At 51.2% G+C, this 15,430-nt stretch overlaps 7 protein-coding genes across 7 annotated transcripts; 3 read left to right on the plus strand and 4 right to left on the minus strand.

Annotated features, from left to right (window-relative positions):
• Positions 1–909: 909 nt before the first annotated feature.
• On the plus strand, positions 910–2,104 carry CORC01_09511 (glyoxalase; the record flags this gene model as incomplete). The annotated part of the gene is made up of 5 exons (XM_022621140.1): positions 910–1,323; positions 1,376–1,528; positions 1,585–1,835; positions 1,909–2,018; positions 2,073–2,104. The coding sequence occupies 5 exons, from the start codon at positions 910–912 to the stop codon at positions 2,102–2,104; spliced, it is 960 nt and encodes a 319-aa protein (XP_022472286.1).
• A 1,570-nt stretch (positions 2,105–3,674) lies between these two features.
• On the plus strand, positions 3,675–4,640 carry CORC01_09512 (5'/3'-nucleotidase SurE; the record flags this gene model as incomplete). Its single annotated transcript, XM_022621141.1, has 2 exons — positions 3,675–3,855; positions 3,916–4,640. The coding sequence occupies 2 exons, from the start codon at positions 3,675–3,677 to the stop codon at positions 4,638–4,640; spliced, it is 906 nt and encodes a 301-aa protein (XP_022472287.1).
• Positions 4,641–6,089: 1,449 nt separating this feature from the next.
• On the minus strand, positions 6,090–6,563 carry CORC01_09513 (uncharacterized protein; the record flags this gene model as incomplete). The annotated part of the gene is made up of 1 exon (XM_022621142.1): positions 6,090–6,563. One exon carries the CDS (start codon positions 6,561–6,563, stop codon positions 6,090–6,092), a length of 474 nt encoding a protein of 157 aa, XP_022472288.1.
• Positions 6,564–8,141: 1,578 nt separating this feature from the next.
• Positions 8,142–9,973, minus strand: CORC01_09514 (uncharacterized protein; the record flags this gene model as incomplete). The annotated part of the gene is made up of 5 exons (XM_022621143.1): positions 8,142–8,252; positions 8,336–9,106; positions 9,191–9,309; positions 9,364–9,604; positions 9,662–9,973. The coding sequence occupies 5 exons, from the start codon at positions 9,971–9,973 to the stop codon at positions 8,142–8,144; spliced, it is 1,554 nt and encodes a 517-aa protein (XP_022472289.1).
• A 1,413-nt stretch (positions 9,974–11,386) lies between these two features.
• CORC01_09515 (uncharacterized protein) lies at positions 11,387–12,448 on the minus strand (the record flags this gene model as incomplete). The annotated part of the gene is made up of 4 exons (XM_022621144.1): positions 11,387–11,727; positions 11,820–11,986; positions 12,063–12,250; positions 12,338–12,448. 4 exons carry the CDS (start codon positions 12,446–12,448, stop codon positions 11,387–11,389), a joined length of 807 nt encoding a protein of 268 aa, XP_022472290.1.
• Positions 12,449–13,144: 696 nt separating this feature from the next.
• On the minus strand, positions 13,145–13,863 carry CORC01_09516 (glyoxalase; the record flags this gene model as incomplete). Its single annotated transcript, XM_022621145.1, has 4 exons — positions 13,145–13,331; positions 13,423–13,542; positions 13,652–13,740; positions 13,834–13,863. 4 exons carry the CDS (start codon positions 13,861–13,863, stop codon positions 13,145–13,147), a joined length of 426 nt encoding a protein of 141 aa, XP_022472291.1.
• An 848-nt stretch (positions 13,864–14,711) lies between these two features.
• Positions 14,712–15,242, plus strand: CORC01_09517 (uncharacterized protein; the record flags this gene model as incomplete). Its single annotated transcript, XM_022621146.1, has 1 exon — positions 14,712–15,242. The coding sequence occupies one exon, from the start codon at positions 14,712–14,714 to the stop codon at positions 15,240–15,242; it is 531 nt and encodes a 176-aa protein (XP_022472292.1).
• Positions 15,243–15,430: the final 188 nt, after the last annotated feature.

Genomic DNA, 15,430 nt, shown 5'->3' on the forward strand with positions numbered 1-15,430 from the left:
TCACGGCAGCGGCTCTTGTTTGTTCTGACGAAAGTCGGCCCAGAAACCCGCGGATTTACGGACTTTCGGGTTTCTGTACCCTGTCGGCAACATGCACCCCGCGATGGCACTACCCCACATGCTGATGATGGAAAGAGAACACTCGACTATGTCCAGCAAACATGGCCCATTCAGTATCAAGCAGCCAGTTCCCGGCAAACTTTGGCAAACTTTTGTGCCTGTTGCATCAGTTCGGGGCTACTTTTTGGCCCCGAAAGCGATGGCCATCCGTCAGAAAGCATGGTTCACCCATCCTTCATCTACGTCTGTTTTGGTGTGCCGAGGAAGCTCTGATACGCCACGAAACCAGGCGGCAGAATCACTCGGCACCTAGCTCGAAGTAAATCACTACTCACTACGGCTCATTGAATCTTCAAGTCGGCACATGATGCACTTAAGATAATGAAATGAGTGGCAGCTTCAGCCCTTGCGCCTCGGTCTTGTTGGGATTCTCTAGAGAAGCATCCCAGCGACAGCCAGCGCCTTACCCAAACGCCACGACCCCGAATCGCCGTCTGAGCTTCGGCACCGCACCATCTAAAGTTGCAGCACAACGCTTCCAAAGATAGCGAACTTGCAGCAGCCACCACTCCTTTTGCGCCGGACTCTGACGCCCCTTGCGCAAGTACCGAGCCGTGCGTGACGTCCGATGGACTGTAGTGGGGTAGTGCGGGGGAACAAACATGGCTGGATCGCCCATCCAACGGCATTCGCGTCGGTGAGATGTCAGCTCCAGCTCTCGATATAAGACGGTTCCGTCCCTCCTCGCCCGTATAAGTGGCATCCGGCGCCGAAACTTTGTGACCACAGTCAACCCTCTTCCCGAATCTTCAAATTTGCATCTCCCAGCACCCACGATCTGTGCCCACCATGCCCGAAAGAAAGATTCAGCTCGTCCGCCTGGCGCACGTCTTCTACAAGCACAAGAACATTGAAGAAGCTCACAAGTTCTACGACGACTTTGGCTTCTACGAAATCGAGCGCAGGGGTAACAAAACGTTCTATCGCGGCTACGGCACCGAGCCGTTTGTGTTATGTGCAGAGGAGGCAGCGGAGGACGAGTTCGGAGGTCCGGCGTTCGTTGTGGAGTCGTTGGAGGACCTCGAGTACGCGTCAAAGACATTGCCAAGTGCGACAGAAATCTACGACCTCAAGGATGTACCAGGCGGCGGCAAATGTGTGACGTTCAAAGACCCCGTCGATGGCTGGCCGCTGCATCTCTTGTACAATCAGACGCCGGTTGAGAAGAGGGACCCAGGGTTTCCTAACCTCAAGTTCAACTTTGTGAGCGAAACGCACTGAGGTACTCAGGGAGCTTATGCTGATCAGATTGTAGCCGGAAGAGAAGCATCGCGACGTGAACAAGAAGCAGCGCTTGACCAAGCGCCCGGCGCCGGTTCACAAGTTGGGCCACTTTGGCGTGTGTCTCACGAACTTTGACAAGGCGTACGAGTTCTATACCAGCAACTTCAACCTGTACCCCAGCGAGGTGAGTATTCAAAGCGCGCGAAAGTCGATCGCAGCCATTCTGACAAGACCATGTAGCTCGTCCACGCTCCCGACAACAAAGACAAGGGCGTGACCGTCTTTTTCCGCCTGGCACGTGGCAAAGAATTCGTCGACCACCACTGCTTCTTTTTCCTTGAAGGCCCCAAGTTCCACGTCCATCACTCCTCGTTCGAGACGCATGACTTTGATACTCAGGTGTTGGGCCATGACTGGCTGAGAGAACAGGGCCACAAGCTTTGTTGGGGCGTAGGCCGTCATATTATGGGAAGTCAGATCTTTGACTATTGGTGAGTCCACGATGAGAGCTTCGATGCCTTTTCGATGTCTTGCAAGGGATATGGCAAGCTGACACGGGGACAGGTTCGATCCTTCGGGCTTCATTATGGAGCACTACGTTGACGGCGACCTGCTCGATGACACGGAGGAGACGCACCGTCTGCCCGCGGCGCCGGGTAACCTGCACATCTGGGGTGAGTAAGGAAGGTGATTTGTAGATGTGCCTCATGCTGACTTTCTTCCCGCAGGTCCCGAGGTTCCTTCGAGCTTCCTGCAGTGATCGCAGACGGATGCCGTGTTTCCTTTTTGTAGCAAGAACATGTATCGTAATGCATAGCACTTCAGCACAAAATTTCCGGCGAGGAATTCTAGGAATTTGACATTCTCAAAAAGGCGGGACTCATAAGCCATTTTAAGATTCAGTGACATGGAATCGCGAACGCCAGGTCTGGTAATAGTCAGCAGCCTTGCCAATGGATAGTGCCAAAAGCCACAGCTCTTCTTTTACATTGATCTCGGACAGCGGGCTGTGGGGACCTATGCTCACCAACAATTCTACGCATCATTGATGGGTGGACCATACTTCGGCCAAATTTACGTCAGCCACTTTCATATCCTTGGCGGAGATGAGGTGATTCGACCTATAAGTGGCTTTGCTGTGGCTTTGCCGTCGCTCCGCCTCGTTGACCAGCTTAGAAGCACAGGCCTGTTGTCGAGCTTAGAATTGGCTATTCGGGGATCCCGCGGTTTCGAAAAGTCTTTCCTGTTTGGTTGCGGCTGCACACTCTGGTGCCGCTCCTCTCAATTCACCAAGAACCCAAAAGACGAGTTGTTTGGTTTAGGTCGCATTATCAAGCGTCGAAAAAATAGAACCGTGTCGAAGGCCTGTGACAATTTCACATTAGTCGATATCGGGCCACCGCACGAAATGATATCGAAACAGCTGCCGTTTATCCGTTTCACACCACAACGAAATCTAGAAATGATTAGACTTTCCGCACCTCCCCACGAATATTGAAGTTATTGACAGCCGAGGTGCGTGGTTGACGGATGCTATTCGACTGCCCCTTGAAGTGAAGAGCATGTACCCCTGCACGACGATGCAAGCTCGTTGGGACGAAGATTGACTAACGAACCCTAGTCCTAGTCCTCCCGTCTAGGGTCGCATTCTCTATCGGCACTGCCTCCCTCTTGCGGCACCGGTCGCCGGTGCAATGTCAGCGACCAAGAGACCCACGTGTTCGAGCGCAAGCAGGTCGAGAGCTCCGCGGTCTTTCTGGATGGTCGAATGGGATCTTTAATCGGGAGGGGGGCGATTGACGAGCCGCAGCTCTACGGATAGGAATAGGCGCAGAGGTACACAAGCTTCGGCTCCTTCGGTTGGCCCTTTGCCTCTTTGGGGCAGGTTTCACCGATTCAGGAGCGCATCGGCGCCTTTGACAGCCATTGGTGTGCGGGGGTTAGGGTAACATTATGGTGGATGAGAATTCGCCGCCTGCAGCTCCCGTGGGCCGTCGGCCAGCTTCACATCGCAACCGGGGTGGACGGTGAGCTGAGGCTTGAAAGGCCTCCTCCTCTCTCCTCGTCCGCGATCCAATGGCACGTCCCAAAGGTGGTTCACGGATGACGTTCCCGAATGGTCAGGGCCATCCGTGGGCCTTGGGGTATTGATTTGCTCATTTACTTAAGGTTGAAAGCTGCCGCACTCATCGTGAGAAACATCGCTCCATCGCGCATCCTCCCGTCTCCCCTCGCAAGCCGCCCGCCCGCCCGCCCTTCCTCCTCTCCACGCCTCCATCTCACCCCCAAATCGGACCGCGTGCTTCCCCGCCTCCGCATCGCAGATCACGATGCGCCCCGACGCCACCTTTGCGTTGCTCACACAGGCTCTCGCCGTGCAGGCCGTGCGCATCGTCCAGTCCAACGACGATGGGTGGGCAGAGCTCTACATCCGCTCCTTCAACGACGCGCTGAGGGCCTCGGGCCACGACGTCCTCCTGTCGGCTCCCGCCGAGAATAAGTCCGGCTCAAGTTCGTGCAATTGCCTTTCCAAGGGCGCATCCAAGAGGGGCATATGCTGATATAACCTAGGCTCCCTTGACGTCGAGCCCAGCCCGCGCAAGAGCGCCTGCGAATACGACAGCTGTCCAGCGAACAGCGGACCCGTCGGCCTCAACGAGACCCGCAAGGACCTCCGCTGGGTCAACTCGTACCCGGTGACCGCAATGCGCTACGGCATCGAGCAGTTTGCCCCGGAGCAGTTCAACGGCGCCGCCGTGGATCTCGCCGTCTCCGGCCCCAACGTCGGCACAAACCTGTGGCTCCAGGTCCTCTTCTCCGGCACCGTTGGCACGGCTGTCTACGCCTCGGGCAAGCAAGGCATCCCCGCCATCGCCTTCTCGGGCGCCTCGGAAGGCGCCCTCGCGTGGAACACGCTGCCCGTGCCTGCGCGGAGTACCATTTACGCGGAGCTCGCGACGCGGCTGGTCAATGAGCTTGTTAGCGGGGGCGCGCCGTACCTGCCGGACAAGACGTGGCTGAATGTCAACTTCCCAAAAGTCAGCGACACGGAGTGCAACGACCCGGACCAGTTCAAGTGGGTCCTGAGCCGTATCAACCCGGGGCTGCTGTCCGGTCCGGACGTGAGCACCTGCGGGGGCAACGCGAGGTTGCCCGAGGAGAATACGGTTGCCGGCACGGCGGGATGCTATATTTCTGTGAGCGTGGGCGATTCGAACGACAAGACTACGGCGTCCAAGGAGCAGCAGCAGCCTGTGCTGGATCGGTTGTCGGGCTTTTTGTCTTGCTTGCCTTGACGACGTGGCGGGAGGAGAGGTGGCTTTCTGATGAGATGACTGGGTCGTTGTATGATTGATTATATAAACGATACATGAATAATATAATGTCACGGCTGCAAAAAGGTGTGGGCATCAGGACTTGGGAACGTCGTTACTGTGAGGAACCACTTGATTCGAGCCTGTTTTCGAGAAACCAACTCGACAGGTGTACATCCCATCTGCCATAATTTCTCATAAATTCAGCCTCAACTAAGAGAGATACCGGCTCAAGTGCGCAGATTGAGGGGGGCAGCGATAGTCCCATCATCCCTATACACTGCGAGACACTGCCAGCGAAACTGCTGTATAAACTCACACTGTGACTCTACTAAACATACATTGTGAACATGGCCATCTGAATCACCACTCATTCTTATTCTCTGCCATAATTAGGTTCAAAATGGATTACCACGCAGGTGCCGCCCAGTCCCCAGCTTGATAAAGCACAGAAACGCTATTAGTATCGTCGAGAACCTCGCCCTGACTGCCATCATCGCTACTATGGAAGCTGTAGCCGACAACTTGTCCATTGATGTCGCCTGGGTTGTGGCGCTTACTCTTGGCCTCGTGAATTTTTGTCTTTACTACTATCCTTTTATTTGTCGACATTGGTGCGACCAAGCAGCTTGTTTAAATTGACTTCGCCTTTTCCCTTCTTTCCCTTTGGGCCGGCGACAAGAACTATTTCCTGACCACTTCGTATAGCCATTGCTGTGTGCCATACCTTCTTACAGAAACAGCCCCCCTTCTCTAGGTACAGCGTTCGTTCCGCCTCGTCTAGGAGGGTTTTCTTAAGGCCATTCTTTTTATATGTCGACCAAATCTTCTTGAACTGAGGGAAACTTTTCAGTTGCAATTTCTATAGCCAGGAAGAAAAATGTCTGAATTGACGCTCTACCGTGCCTAAATGTACATACCTTGGTAGCAAACATGAGCGTGTTAGTCACTCCGCCATACCACTCCTTTGTCATATCCTTCTCCCTTGTGCCATCCAAGCGCCCGAGAGACACTACACTAGCACCTGGCCACAATCTGAGGGTCAAGATGGGTGGCATGAGTCGTTGCCTCGTCCTCCCCGTCCCACATCATACTATCACGGCTAGAATTGGAAATTGGGCCCCATGGGCCCCCATGAACACCCATGGGCACCCATCTTTTTGGGATGGGTAATTTGGGCTGCCCGATAACGAATCCAATATACCCATATTACCCATGGGCGTTCCCCACAAGCGCCATCCTCTACCATTGACTCATGAGTAGCCCACAAATTACCCATGGGTCGTATGAACTGCATCCATATGGGATACCCATGGGCCCTTCCAGGCCCAATCACCGCGCTCTTGAGACACGTCCCTGCTCCGTAACGCACCCGCCGACTTATCCATCTCATCAGCAGCAGGAGTGTCAGACATGACCTAGTCAGTCTGCTTATGAGAAACCCCACTCGAGGTCGTTGGCCGCTTTCCAACTCGATGAACTGTTGGTGTTGGTGTTGTTGTCTTTGTTGTTCTCATATTTCGCGATTCTAGAATACCATCGCTGCTGCGAAGACTTGCAAGTGGTGAGGTCCCGGCATGGGTGAACTCGGCGACGTAATGCGTTGCTTCGCTGGAGCCCGCATTGTTGCAAAGGAAGTTCGAGCTCACCGTCCAGCCTGCCGGGGTCTGGCCAGCTGCGACCTGCCGGGTTGGACGGACGGGCATCCGAAGGAATCTCGGTTTTGGTGGTGTCTGGGAGACCTTGTCGTGAAGCCACCATCTGACAAAAGTTTGCATCAAAGTCAGTTTCGACCGCAGGGGACGGGTGATTGAGAAGAATTGTGTCAATCGTCTTGGGGGATGGCATTGGTTGTGGTAATAGTCCTACTCTCTGCGAGAGGTGTTGCTCGGATTCGGTTGCCATGTTGATGGTCTCCTTTGGTGAGCTGTTTTGGTGAGAGAATCGGTGGATTTTATGAGTGTGAGTGTGTATATCCTTGGCAAGTTGGGATTCAGCCTTTACTCGAGCGCGATTGCAGATGAGAAAGCAAATGTCATTGAGAACGTCTATCTATCACAGCTGTTCAGCATAGCTAAAGACATGTTGCTGCTCTCATCCATCTCCGATAATGTCAGGTCGACAGTTTGTGTTGGTTCAAGCACTCCTTCAGGGTTTCCCACCTGACCACTGCGTGCGTGAAGCCATCTCCGAAAGACATATGCTGTGTCTAATTATCTCAGGGCACTCCGACTGCGATCCACCGGTAATGAGAAGTTTAATGCGAGTTGCGCGTCGTGGGAGATGAGGTAGAAGAACATCGCTAAGCACAACTTGAAGGCATCCCTAATTTGTGAGAATATGTGGATTCACACGAGTGTTCAAGTAGATAGAAAACAAAGCAAACGATGCCAGCTTCTTCATCCCAGTCCTTAGATGCTATCAAAAAGAAGAAAATGTTCTATATATATCAAGAGAATAGATGTCTGTGGTTGTGTGAGGTAGGAAAAAGCTTTCTGGGTCGGTAATTCTGCGGGAATGAGTAGCTGATGAGAGTCTTAGACTGGTACGTACCGAGGCTCCTCCAAAGCAAAGCTAAGCTAATGTGATCTAGCCGGTGAATAGGGCGATACTTTCTGGATAATTCATTATATTGCCATTTGTATAACAAGGTATTGAACGCTTGCTCATCCCGGGAAGACCTCTGGCTACAAGATAGGTTCGGAAGTCTTCTAGGGTTGATGTACATGTCTTAGTGATGACGATGGACACCGCATTACTTGATGCGTTTGGCGTTAGCCATATCTTGCAATCTGTGGATGAGAATCTCGAATAAAGACCCATATGGTCTACTCTTATGGGTTCGTTCTGCTGCTATATTCTGAAAGCTGTCTAGCGACAGGTGTGAGAGTTGTTTGGTCATGTTGCAATACATCTATTGTAAGTCGTTGCACCCAAACCCTCGATAGATGAAGGTCATCTTGCTGAGTTTTGGCCGATGAGTCCAATCTAGTTACTTGACACACCAGCGATGTTAACAAAAGTCATCGCCCAGAAAAGTGAAGGCTGACTTGGAGCATATATGAGCTTATCTCCACAGGAGTGCAAATTTGGGATTCTACTACGCCCTCAAGATCCTCGGCTATGAATCCTACCACCAGCTCTCAGTCTTTAAAAATGGTGTACCTCATTTGGGTCATGTCCGCATGATGGACGAAGCCGTCCGCGGGAAGCCATCAAGGTCTATGAGAGACAACAAGTGCCAAAGGTTAGCAGTCAACAAGGTTGGTGTTTCTTGTGGGTACCTTGCTGGCTGCATCCAAAGCAAAAGGACTGCCAAGAAGATCATTCTGGCGGACAAGCTCCCTGTGATTAAGGCTTCAAAAAGGTCTTGGACATGTATTCTTGTCCACATGCACCTTTTGACTTGAGCCATCGTCTCCTGCCAAGTGCACGTAGGCAAACTGCTCTCTCTTGGTAACGTCCTTGAATTACAACTTTCATCTACTTGACATTTTGTTCCTGGAGCTTCCTTAAATTGACCGTAAAATTTGACTGCCTTACAAAGAACGAGTTCCACACGTCCCAGGTTCTTGCCTTCTTGTTCATCTTGAACTAGAATCCAGTATGAGCTTACGTATCCAAACGAACATCAAAGTTGGGGAGAACACTTCTGTAAAAGCTTCTGGAAAACGTACCTCGTAATTCAGAAGGAGTGTTGGTATGGTCTTGTAGATCTCGAGTAGACTGATGTTTTTACCAATGCAAGTCCGAGGCCCAGCACCGAAAGTGAGTGACGCGCTGTGCATTAGAGACTTCCTTATCTTGAAATTCTCGTCAGACTCATCAGACCTCTGGAGCCACCGTTCGGGAGTGAATGATTCCAAATTCTCGCCAAATAGTGGATGGCGGTGTATAACCCACGGGTTGACACCGACGACCGTACCGGGCGGCAGCAAAGGTCCATCTGGTAATTGAAGCCCTTCTTCTGGGACAACCCTTTCCAGAAGTAGGCCGACAGCTGGATGGAGACGGAAGGCCTCCTTGACCACCGCATCAAGATAAGGTAACTGCTTGCTCTCTCTCCATCTGACGGGCAGAGACAGACTGCCCTTTCTTCGGGCTTCGGAAAGTTCTTTTTGAAGGGCAGCCATACAATGAGGACTTTTCAGTAAGAAGTACAGGATCGAGCGGAGTGAGATAGCAGTAGTGTCTGAGCCGGCCGTGACATTACTGAGCGTGTACTGAAAGACCTGACGATCATTCACGATGCCGGGATGTTTCTCTTTCGCAATGAGCAAGCGGTGTAGAAAGTCGTCATTCAAAGACTCATTTTCGTTTAGCTTCATGGTAAGGCGCTCTTCCAAGCACTTGATGGCAAAGCTCGCGATTGCCCCTGTACCGCCTCCCAAAAGTCTCATGAGAGGGTTCTTGAGAAGTAAGTAATCGAGCCATGGCATTTGTCCTACCTGAAATTCACCCCATTAGAGTTAGCGCACTCCTCCCCTTTACCTGCGACTTAATGACTTGGGGAACAAGTAGGTTATACGAACCATAGCAACGTAATCCTGGGCCTTGCTGAGAGACTCAGTAATGTCTCCAACGTCTTTGGCTTGACTTAAAAAGCCCAATGGCTTACCAAACGTGATCTTTCCAATGACATCAAACGCATCTATTTCGCAGTCAGCGCGTCAACTGTCCTGATCAGCTCCAAATAACCACATACAGAATTGTAGCCATTTCCCAATGTCGCAGACCTTCTGCTGGGAGGCGAAGTCATCTAGACGGCAAAATAGCACTTTCATAATTTCGTCGACGTCGGCCTCGAATCGGAGTAAGTTGCTCATCGCATAGGCCGAAGACACTGGTCGTTTAATCAAAGAATGATAATCTTCATCTAGCGTGGAGAACAGCGTGGGCGCGAGTTTTCCCCATGCCATCTGCTGTGCGACTCGATAATAGGCACTCTATTACCTAGTCAGCGACTGGTACATGTGAAATGCAGAGTGTACTATTGTGACCACCTTCTTGTATGCATTCTTGATGCTATAAATGGTCTTCAGCACTTCAACGTTCTGCACGCTGACAACATTGGGACCAAGGCGCACATATTGCCCATGTTTTGCGTGCAATGTTAAGTGCGTCTTATGGGCATGTCCTTGGGCTACGTCGACCAACCTCCATAAGTCTGTGAGTTTTGCAAGGAAAGGCCCTGGTACAGCGTGTAAGCCGGGTCGAAAGAGGACTCGCAAGCAGAGAATGCATAACGCAGCAGTCAAGATGAGTAGAGCTTGGCCGAGGAAGTCAGCATCGGTGATCCAGTTGACAGCAACCATGTCAGAGATGATGCAAGTTTTTTGGCTGGTAATGAATGGTATGGGGCAGCAAGCTGAGGCTGGATGCGAGACAGAATTCTGGACATCAGATCCAAGAGGTGCAGGCATGCTTAACCCAAAACCTACATTGAGGAGCGCCGGTTCTTAGTTATCTTCAAGCACACGGTTTGTCCACCTCTACCAAGTGAATTTGATAGGACTGTGGCATTCAGCAATGGGCTTCATTGCAAATCAGACATGCTAGGGAGAATGTGGGAACGGCGAACCCCGGAGTTGGGATTTCAGCTAGTCCGCGTGAACCAGCTTTGCCTGGGTGTTTGAGCGGGATTCCGGCCCATTTTCATCGTCGGAGGTGGGTGGTCCGCTCAAGGCCGAGCCGGTGTTCCTCCTTTGGCCGCGAATGTCCGGACTGGCGGCTTCTCTAATTGACTTAGGTGTTTGCCAATAGCGGTCGTCCCGGATCTCGAAGTCTACATGTGGTTGATCGTGTGAGTGGCGATCTTGGTTCCGCTGATCCGGTCTTGGTCATCTCTGAAACAAGCCGGCAACGTCACTTGAAGCAAGGTAGTGAATGAGGAGACCAGGACACTTCATTCAACCGTGCGAGCCTGGAGGCATTTGTTGCAGCTGGCATCTACCCTGAATCATACTCCCCGTTACTACCTGCTTTTCTGCTTACTGAACACACCAGACTGCTCGGGGTTCCGTCAAATTGAAATCGATTGACAGTGCTTTATTGAAAAAATATTTAGGAGAAGTAGAATGCATTGATAGTACAGCAACTCGTCTTTCCTGCGCGTTACTAGAGGGGGTGCCTTGGGAAAGCGTGGAAAGCCTTCCACCTCTCAAATGCATCGACACTTTCCCCCACGGCATCGAACCCCAAAGTCACCCTGAGATAAGCTGAATCTGCAAAGGTGAACCCGTCTGGCGAAGCAGTCGCCGGACCAGATCTGAGCCAAGCGTCCCTGGCCTCTTGAAGGGGCCCGTCTGGTAAATGATATGCTTGCTGATTCGACCTCGCCCCCTGAACGTTGACAGTGGTTCGTGACTTTCGCAAGTTCTCATAGATCTCTAGCATATCCAACACATTGTCTCTAGCTCCGCTTTTGTACAGACCTGAATTGAATAACTGGCCAAGTAACTTGCCGAGCACAGCACCATCTTCTACCGCCATTGCTGCGCCCTGTGCTTGGTACGGTAGGGTGGGATGGCATGCGTCCCCGAGTAATGCTATTGGCCCCTGTTTCGGGTCAGTAGTGATCCAGATTCACTTCGCAATTGAAGTGGAGTTTTACCCTCCGCCAAGCTCTCAATTCTTCATGATGGCATAGCTTCCATTTCAAAACGGACGGAACGCACGATAGCATTTTTGTCAGCCTGCGAAAGTCTGATTAGTGTTGCAGCTGACATCTAGGGGGCTGTGGATTGGATGTACCTTTCATCCCACCCGGCGAACAAAGCCCTCATCTCTTCCACATCCCCAGGCGCCTGCCTGACATCTTTGGAGAGATCATCTGGGCACAGAATCACGAGGTTGAACATTTGTCCGCCGTCTATGGGGTAAAGAACGCAATGCTTGTTCGGACCCATCCAGCATTTGACAGTTTTATGCTTGATCATGTCGTCTATTCGAGGATCTCCAAAGTCTTTCATTTGCTGCAAACTTACTGTAGCTCGATAGGCTAGATCCCCCGTTTCGGAGGGAGGCGAGTGGCGCCCAAGGATTTGATCTCTTGATCTCGACCAGAGACCTACATGACACTCGATTAGTGTTGCACTGGCATGAGGGGATACCAGAAGCAGGTGAGATTAGAGAGTAAGAGGGGATGTGAGCATAACTGACCGTCGGCGCCGATAACGACGTCGCCACTGACAACCTCACCAGTCGCGAGGCGCACACTTGGGTCCTCGAAATCGATCTCAACTGCCTCCGAGCCCAGTCTCAACTCCACGCCAGCTTCTTTGGCCGCGTTCCACAGTACATCATGGTAATGTGGTCGAGCAATGACCCTGATTGAATTGTCAGCCCAGTTTTCGTAGGTCTGCAATCGGGCGTAATGCGCCGCAGGCTGCACCGGCAACTAACATCCAAATATCACCGTACGCCTTCTTGATTTTGTCACCAGCTTCTATCTGGAAGAGAACCTTGCCATCTTTGTATCGGAGGTAATCAATTGTGTCGACCAAGATGGCCTTTTCTAATAGTTGAGGCAGGAGACCAAGTTTGCGAACGATACGGGCAGCGTTGGGAGGAATTTGTATACCGGCGCCGACCTATTCTGTGTTATTAACGGAGCGCCATGGAAAAACTGACTGCCAAGGAAAGTAGGGCGATTATCTTTAACAAAGACTGATACTCACTGGTTTCAAACCGGGAGCTTGTTCGAGGACCACGACGTCGAGTCCTTCGCGACGGCAGGAGATAGCGCAAACCAATCCGCCGATCCCGGCTCCAATCACTACTACCTTCATCCTAAAATTGGCAAAGTGGGATTTAGAGAGGCAGATTTCGCATTGAGTTAAATCGACAAAATGGCAGTTTTAACTGGATTCTCTCCGACTCGATTCTTATATAGGGCTGGTTGAGGAGAACCAATGCATCAGTATCCTGACGCGCCGAGATCAGATGGAATTGGGTTGCCGAAGAAGGGAACCCTGATCGATGCCACCAAAAATCCGGAACGGTGAGTTTGCCGTCGTTGACCGGGCTTTTCCGATGCGTTATTGAACCTGACCCCATGGCCAGATCGCGCCTTTGTGCAAAGTCATGGTCAAGGAAGCCCGGGCCGTTGATTTCATCTTCGAAATTGTCCAAATTGTTTCTTTACTCGCGAGTTGCGGGGTGAACAGCCTTTCTTGTCATGAACGGTCTGATTTCAAACAAATCATCGTATTTTGTTGCACGTCTTCACCGTCTGAATTCTAAGCGCTTCATGCATTTTCACTATCAAAGATCTATATGACCAGGGTGGGTGCATGAACTAGGAAAGTTGAGAGAGAATTGATATTAGGGTTTATTTTCGCCCAAAACCACAGACGCATCTTGAAGCCAGCAAACCAGATACACAATCGACTTAATCTACATACGTGTCTTGGATCGAAGCATCTGATGAGCCATACCGCCTGCTACCGCAAGATGAGCTCACTGCATGCGCATCGTGCCAGAGTTCAAGCTACAGGTGGCAAGATCGGCTTCCCGGCATCCTCAATTCTACCTGTCACAAATCCAAGAGGAACGTTCGGGCCCCAAATGTGGAGTGAGTCTGGTGCTTCCGGAGATCGTGTAGCTGGAGTATTTTCGTTGACCAGGTCGCCGTCGCAATAATGTTCAAGAATGTTTCCAGAGCTATCAAACCTACATGTATGAAGCACATCAACGGTTAACAGAATGATCTTCCAGTATTGTACCAGAAGAGAGAGAGGGATTGTTAGTTAGTTGTGCTTACCAGTAGTCAAAGAGCTGGCTGCCTAGGACGTGTCGTCCTATTCCCCAACAGTTGGTGTACCCCTTTTTCAGCAGCCACTCATGGCCGAGGGCTTCTGTGTCCATGTCATTCACCTCAAAACTGGCATGATGAACAAAAGGTGTCTGGCCAAATGGGTGGACGCTGAGGAAGAAGCTCTTGTATCTACCATCAACGAATGTAACAATCCTTGCACGACAGTGCCACTTACGTGATGGTCTGTGAAAGTGCTCCGGGAGCCTTTTCGACAGCGTAGACATATGGGTCGACACCAAACCCAGCGAAGTAGATGCGGTCGTCCTGCCGAGCAACCTCTTGAAGACCAAAGTCTTCCAAAAATTAAGCTGCTTTGTCGACGTCAACATGCTGGTACACAACTGAGCTCAAGCGAACGACATTGACTTTTTGAGGCGATGGGGCCATTGCGAGTAAGATTCGTGATGTGCGTCTCAAATTGAAAGGGTTTACCGAAAGCAGATTGGGTGAGAGGTGAGCCCTTTGACTCAATGGATCAATTATTCGTATGATTTAGCCTAATATTCCAGATATGGCGATGACACTTTGCGGATTTATTTACTACTGTCCGTCAGCCGGCATTGGACGGTTCTGCCGCGAAGACCGCCCTTTTACCTTTATCTCTCGGAGGAGGCAGATGAAAGTTCCCAAAGAACCAGTTCTAGTGGAAGGCAATTTATCGGCAGTTTATGAACTCCGTGAATAAAGCTCGTTATCAATCGTGATCCGGCTCACCCGAATTCAATTTGAGTGCTAGACGCAATCGGACTGCTCCAGACAGGAAACCCCACTTGCAGCCCTTCTGGATGGAATCTGTATAACGAAGCACCTTTCATAATGCCTTTCAATCAACTCGTCCGATTTGAGGAAGATGGTGGGACTAGGTATGGTGATCTGGTCGATTCTGGGGATGAGAAAGGCTACACAATCTTGGAGCTCAGTGGCAGCCCATGGCACCAGTTGAAGTCCACCGGACGCGAGATCAAAGTTTCCAAAGTATTTCATCCACCCTTTCAAGCTTTCTCCTTACTTACGATAATTGAGTAGCTTTTATGCCCACTTGAGAGCTGTCCGATCATCATCTGCGTCGGGCTCAACTACAGGCAACACGCAGAAGAAGCACAGGTCTATTCCATACCCATGTTCTGCCCTGACAATGGCGTATGTTACCAAGGAAAAGTTTACTGACGTATCAACCAAACCTCTAGTTGAAGGTACCAACCTATCCAGTAATCTTCACTAAGCCCAGCGATTCTATGGCAGGCCCGTTTGACGATGTCAAGGCTCACCCTGACGCGCAAGTCCAACTCGATTACGAAGGGGAACTCGTCGTCATCATCGGACGAGATGCCAAAAATGTCCCAGAAGAACAGGCTCTAGACTACGTGCTGGGATACACGGCTGGAAACGACGTGTCCGCGAGGAATTTCCAACTGCCAGAGGCTTCTGGTGGACAGTTCTGTTATGCAAAATCTTTCGACAGGTTCGCACCTGTTGGTCCAGCCATTTGGTCAGCCGAGCGGGTGCCAGATCCCCAAAAGCTGCACCTCAAGACGATGGTCAACGGGGAGGTCGTGCAGGAAACCGACACAAGTGATATGATTTGGTCAGTTGCCCAGATTATCGCGCATCTTTCGCGAGGAACAACATTACGGAAGGGAACGGTAATTATGACGGGCACACCCTCTGGGGTCGGATACTTTCGAGACGCGTTTCTCAAGGACGGTGACGTGGTAGAAGTAGAGATCACAGGACTGGGGAAAATTGCGAACCGGATGGTCTTTTGACACTCGACGAAAATAGCGGGAAGCGAAAGTTTCTAGAATGACGCATGGTGTTATAACAACAAAGAGTGAAGCCTTACTTCGGACCGTACGTGAACGTAGAATGTGTCGGCGATGCGTGCATCTTCAAGTCGTCAGCAATGTTGACACGCGGCACCACCACGATTAAGCAAGCCACTGGTAATTTGAGG

Source organism: Colletotrichum orchidophilum (assembly GCF_001831195.1).
Source record: "Colletotrichum orchidophilum strain IMI 309357 chromosome Unknown Scaffold_87.1, whole genome shotgun sequence".
Lineage (NCBI taxonomy): Eukaryota > Fungi > Ascomycota > Sordariomycetes > Glomerellales > Glomerellaceae > Colletotrichum > Colletotrichum orchidophilum.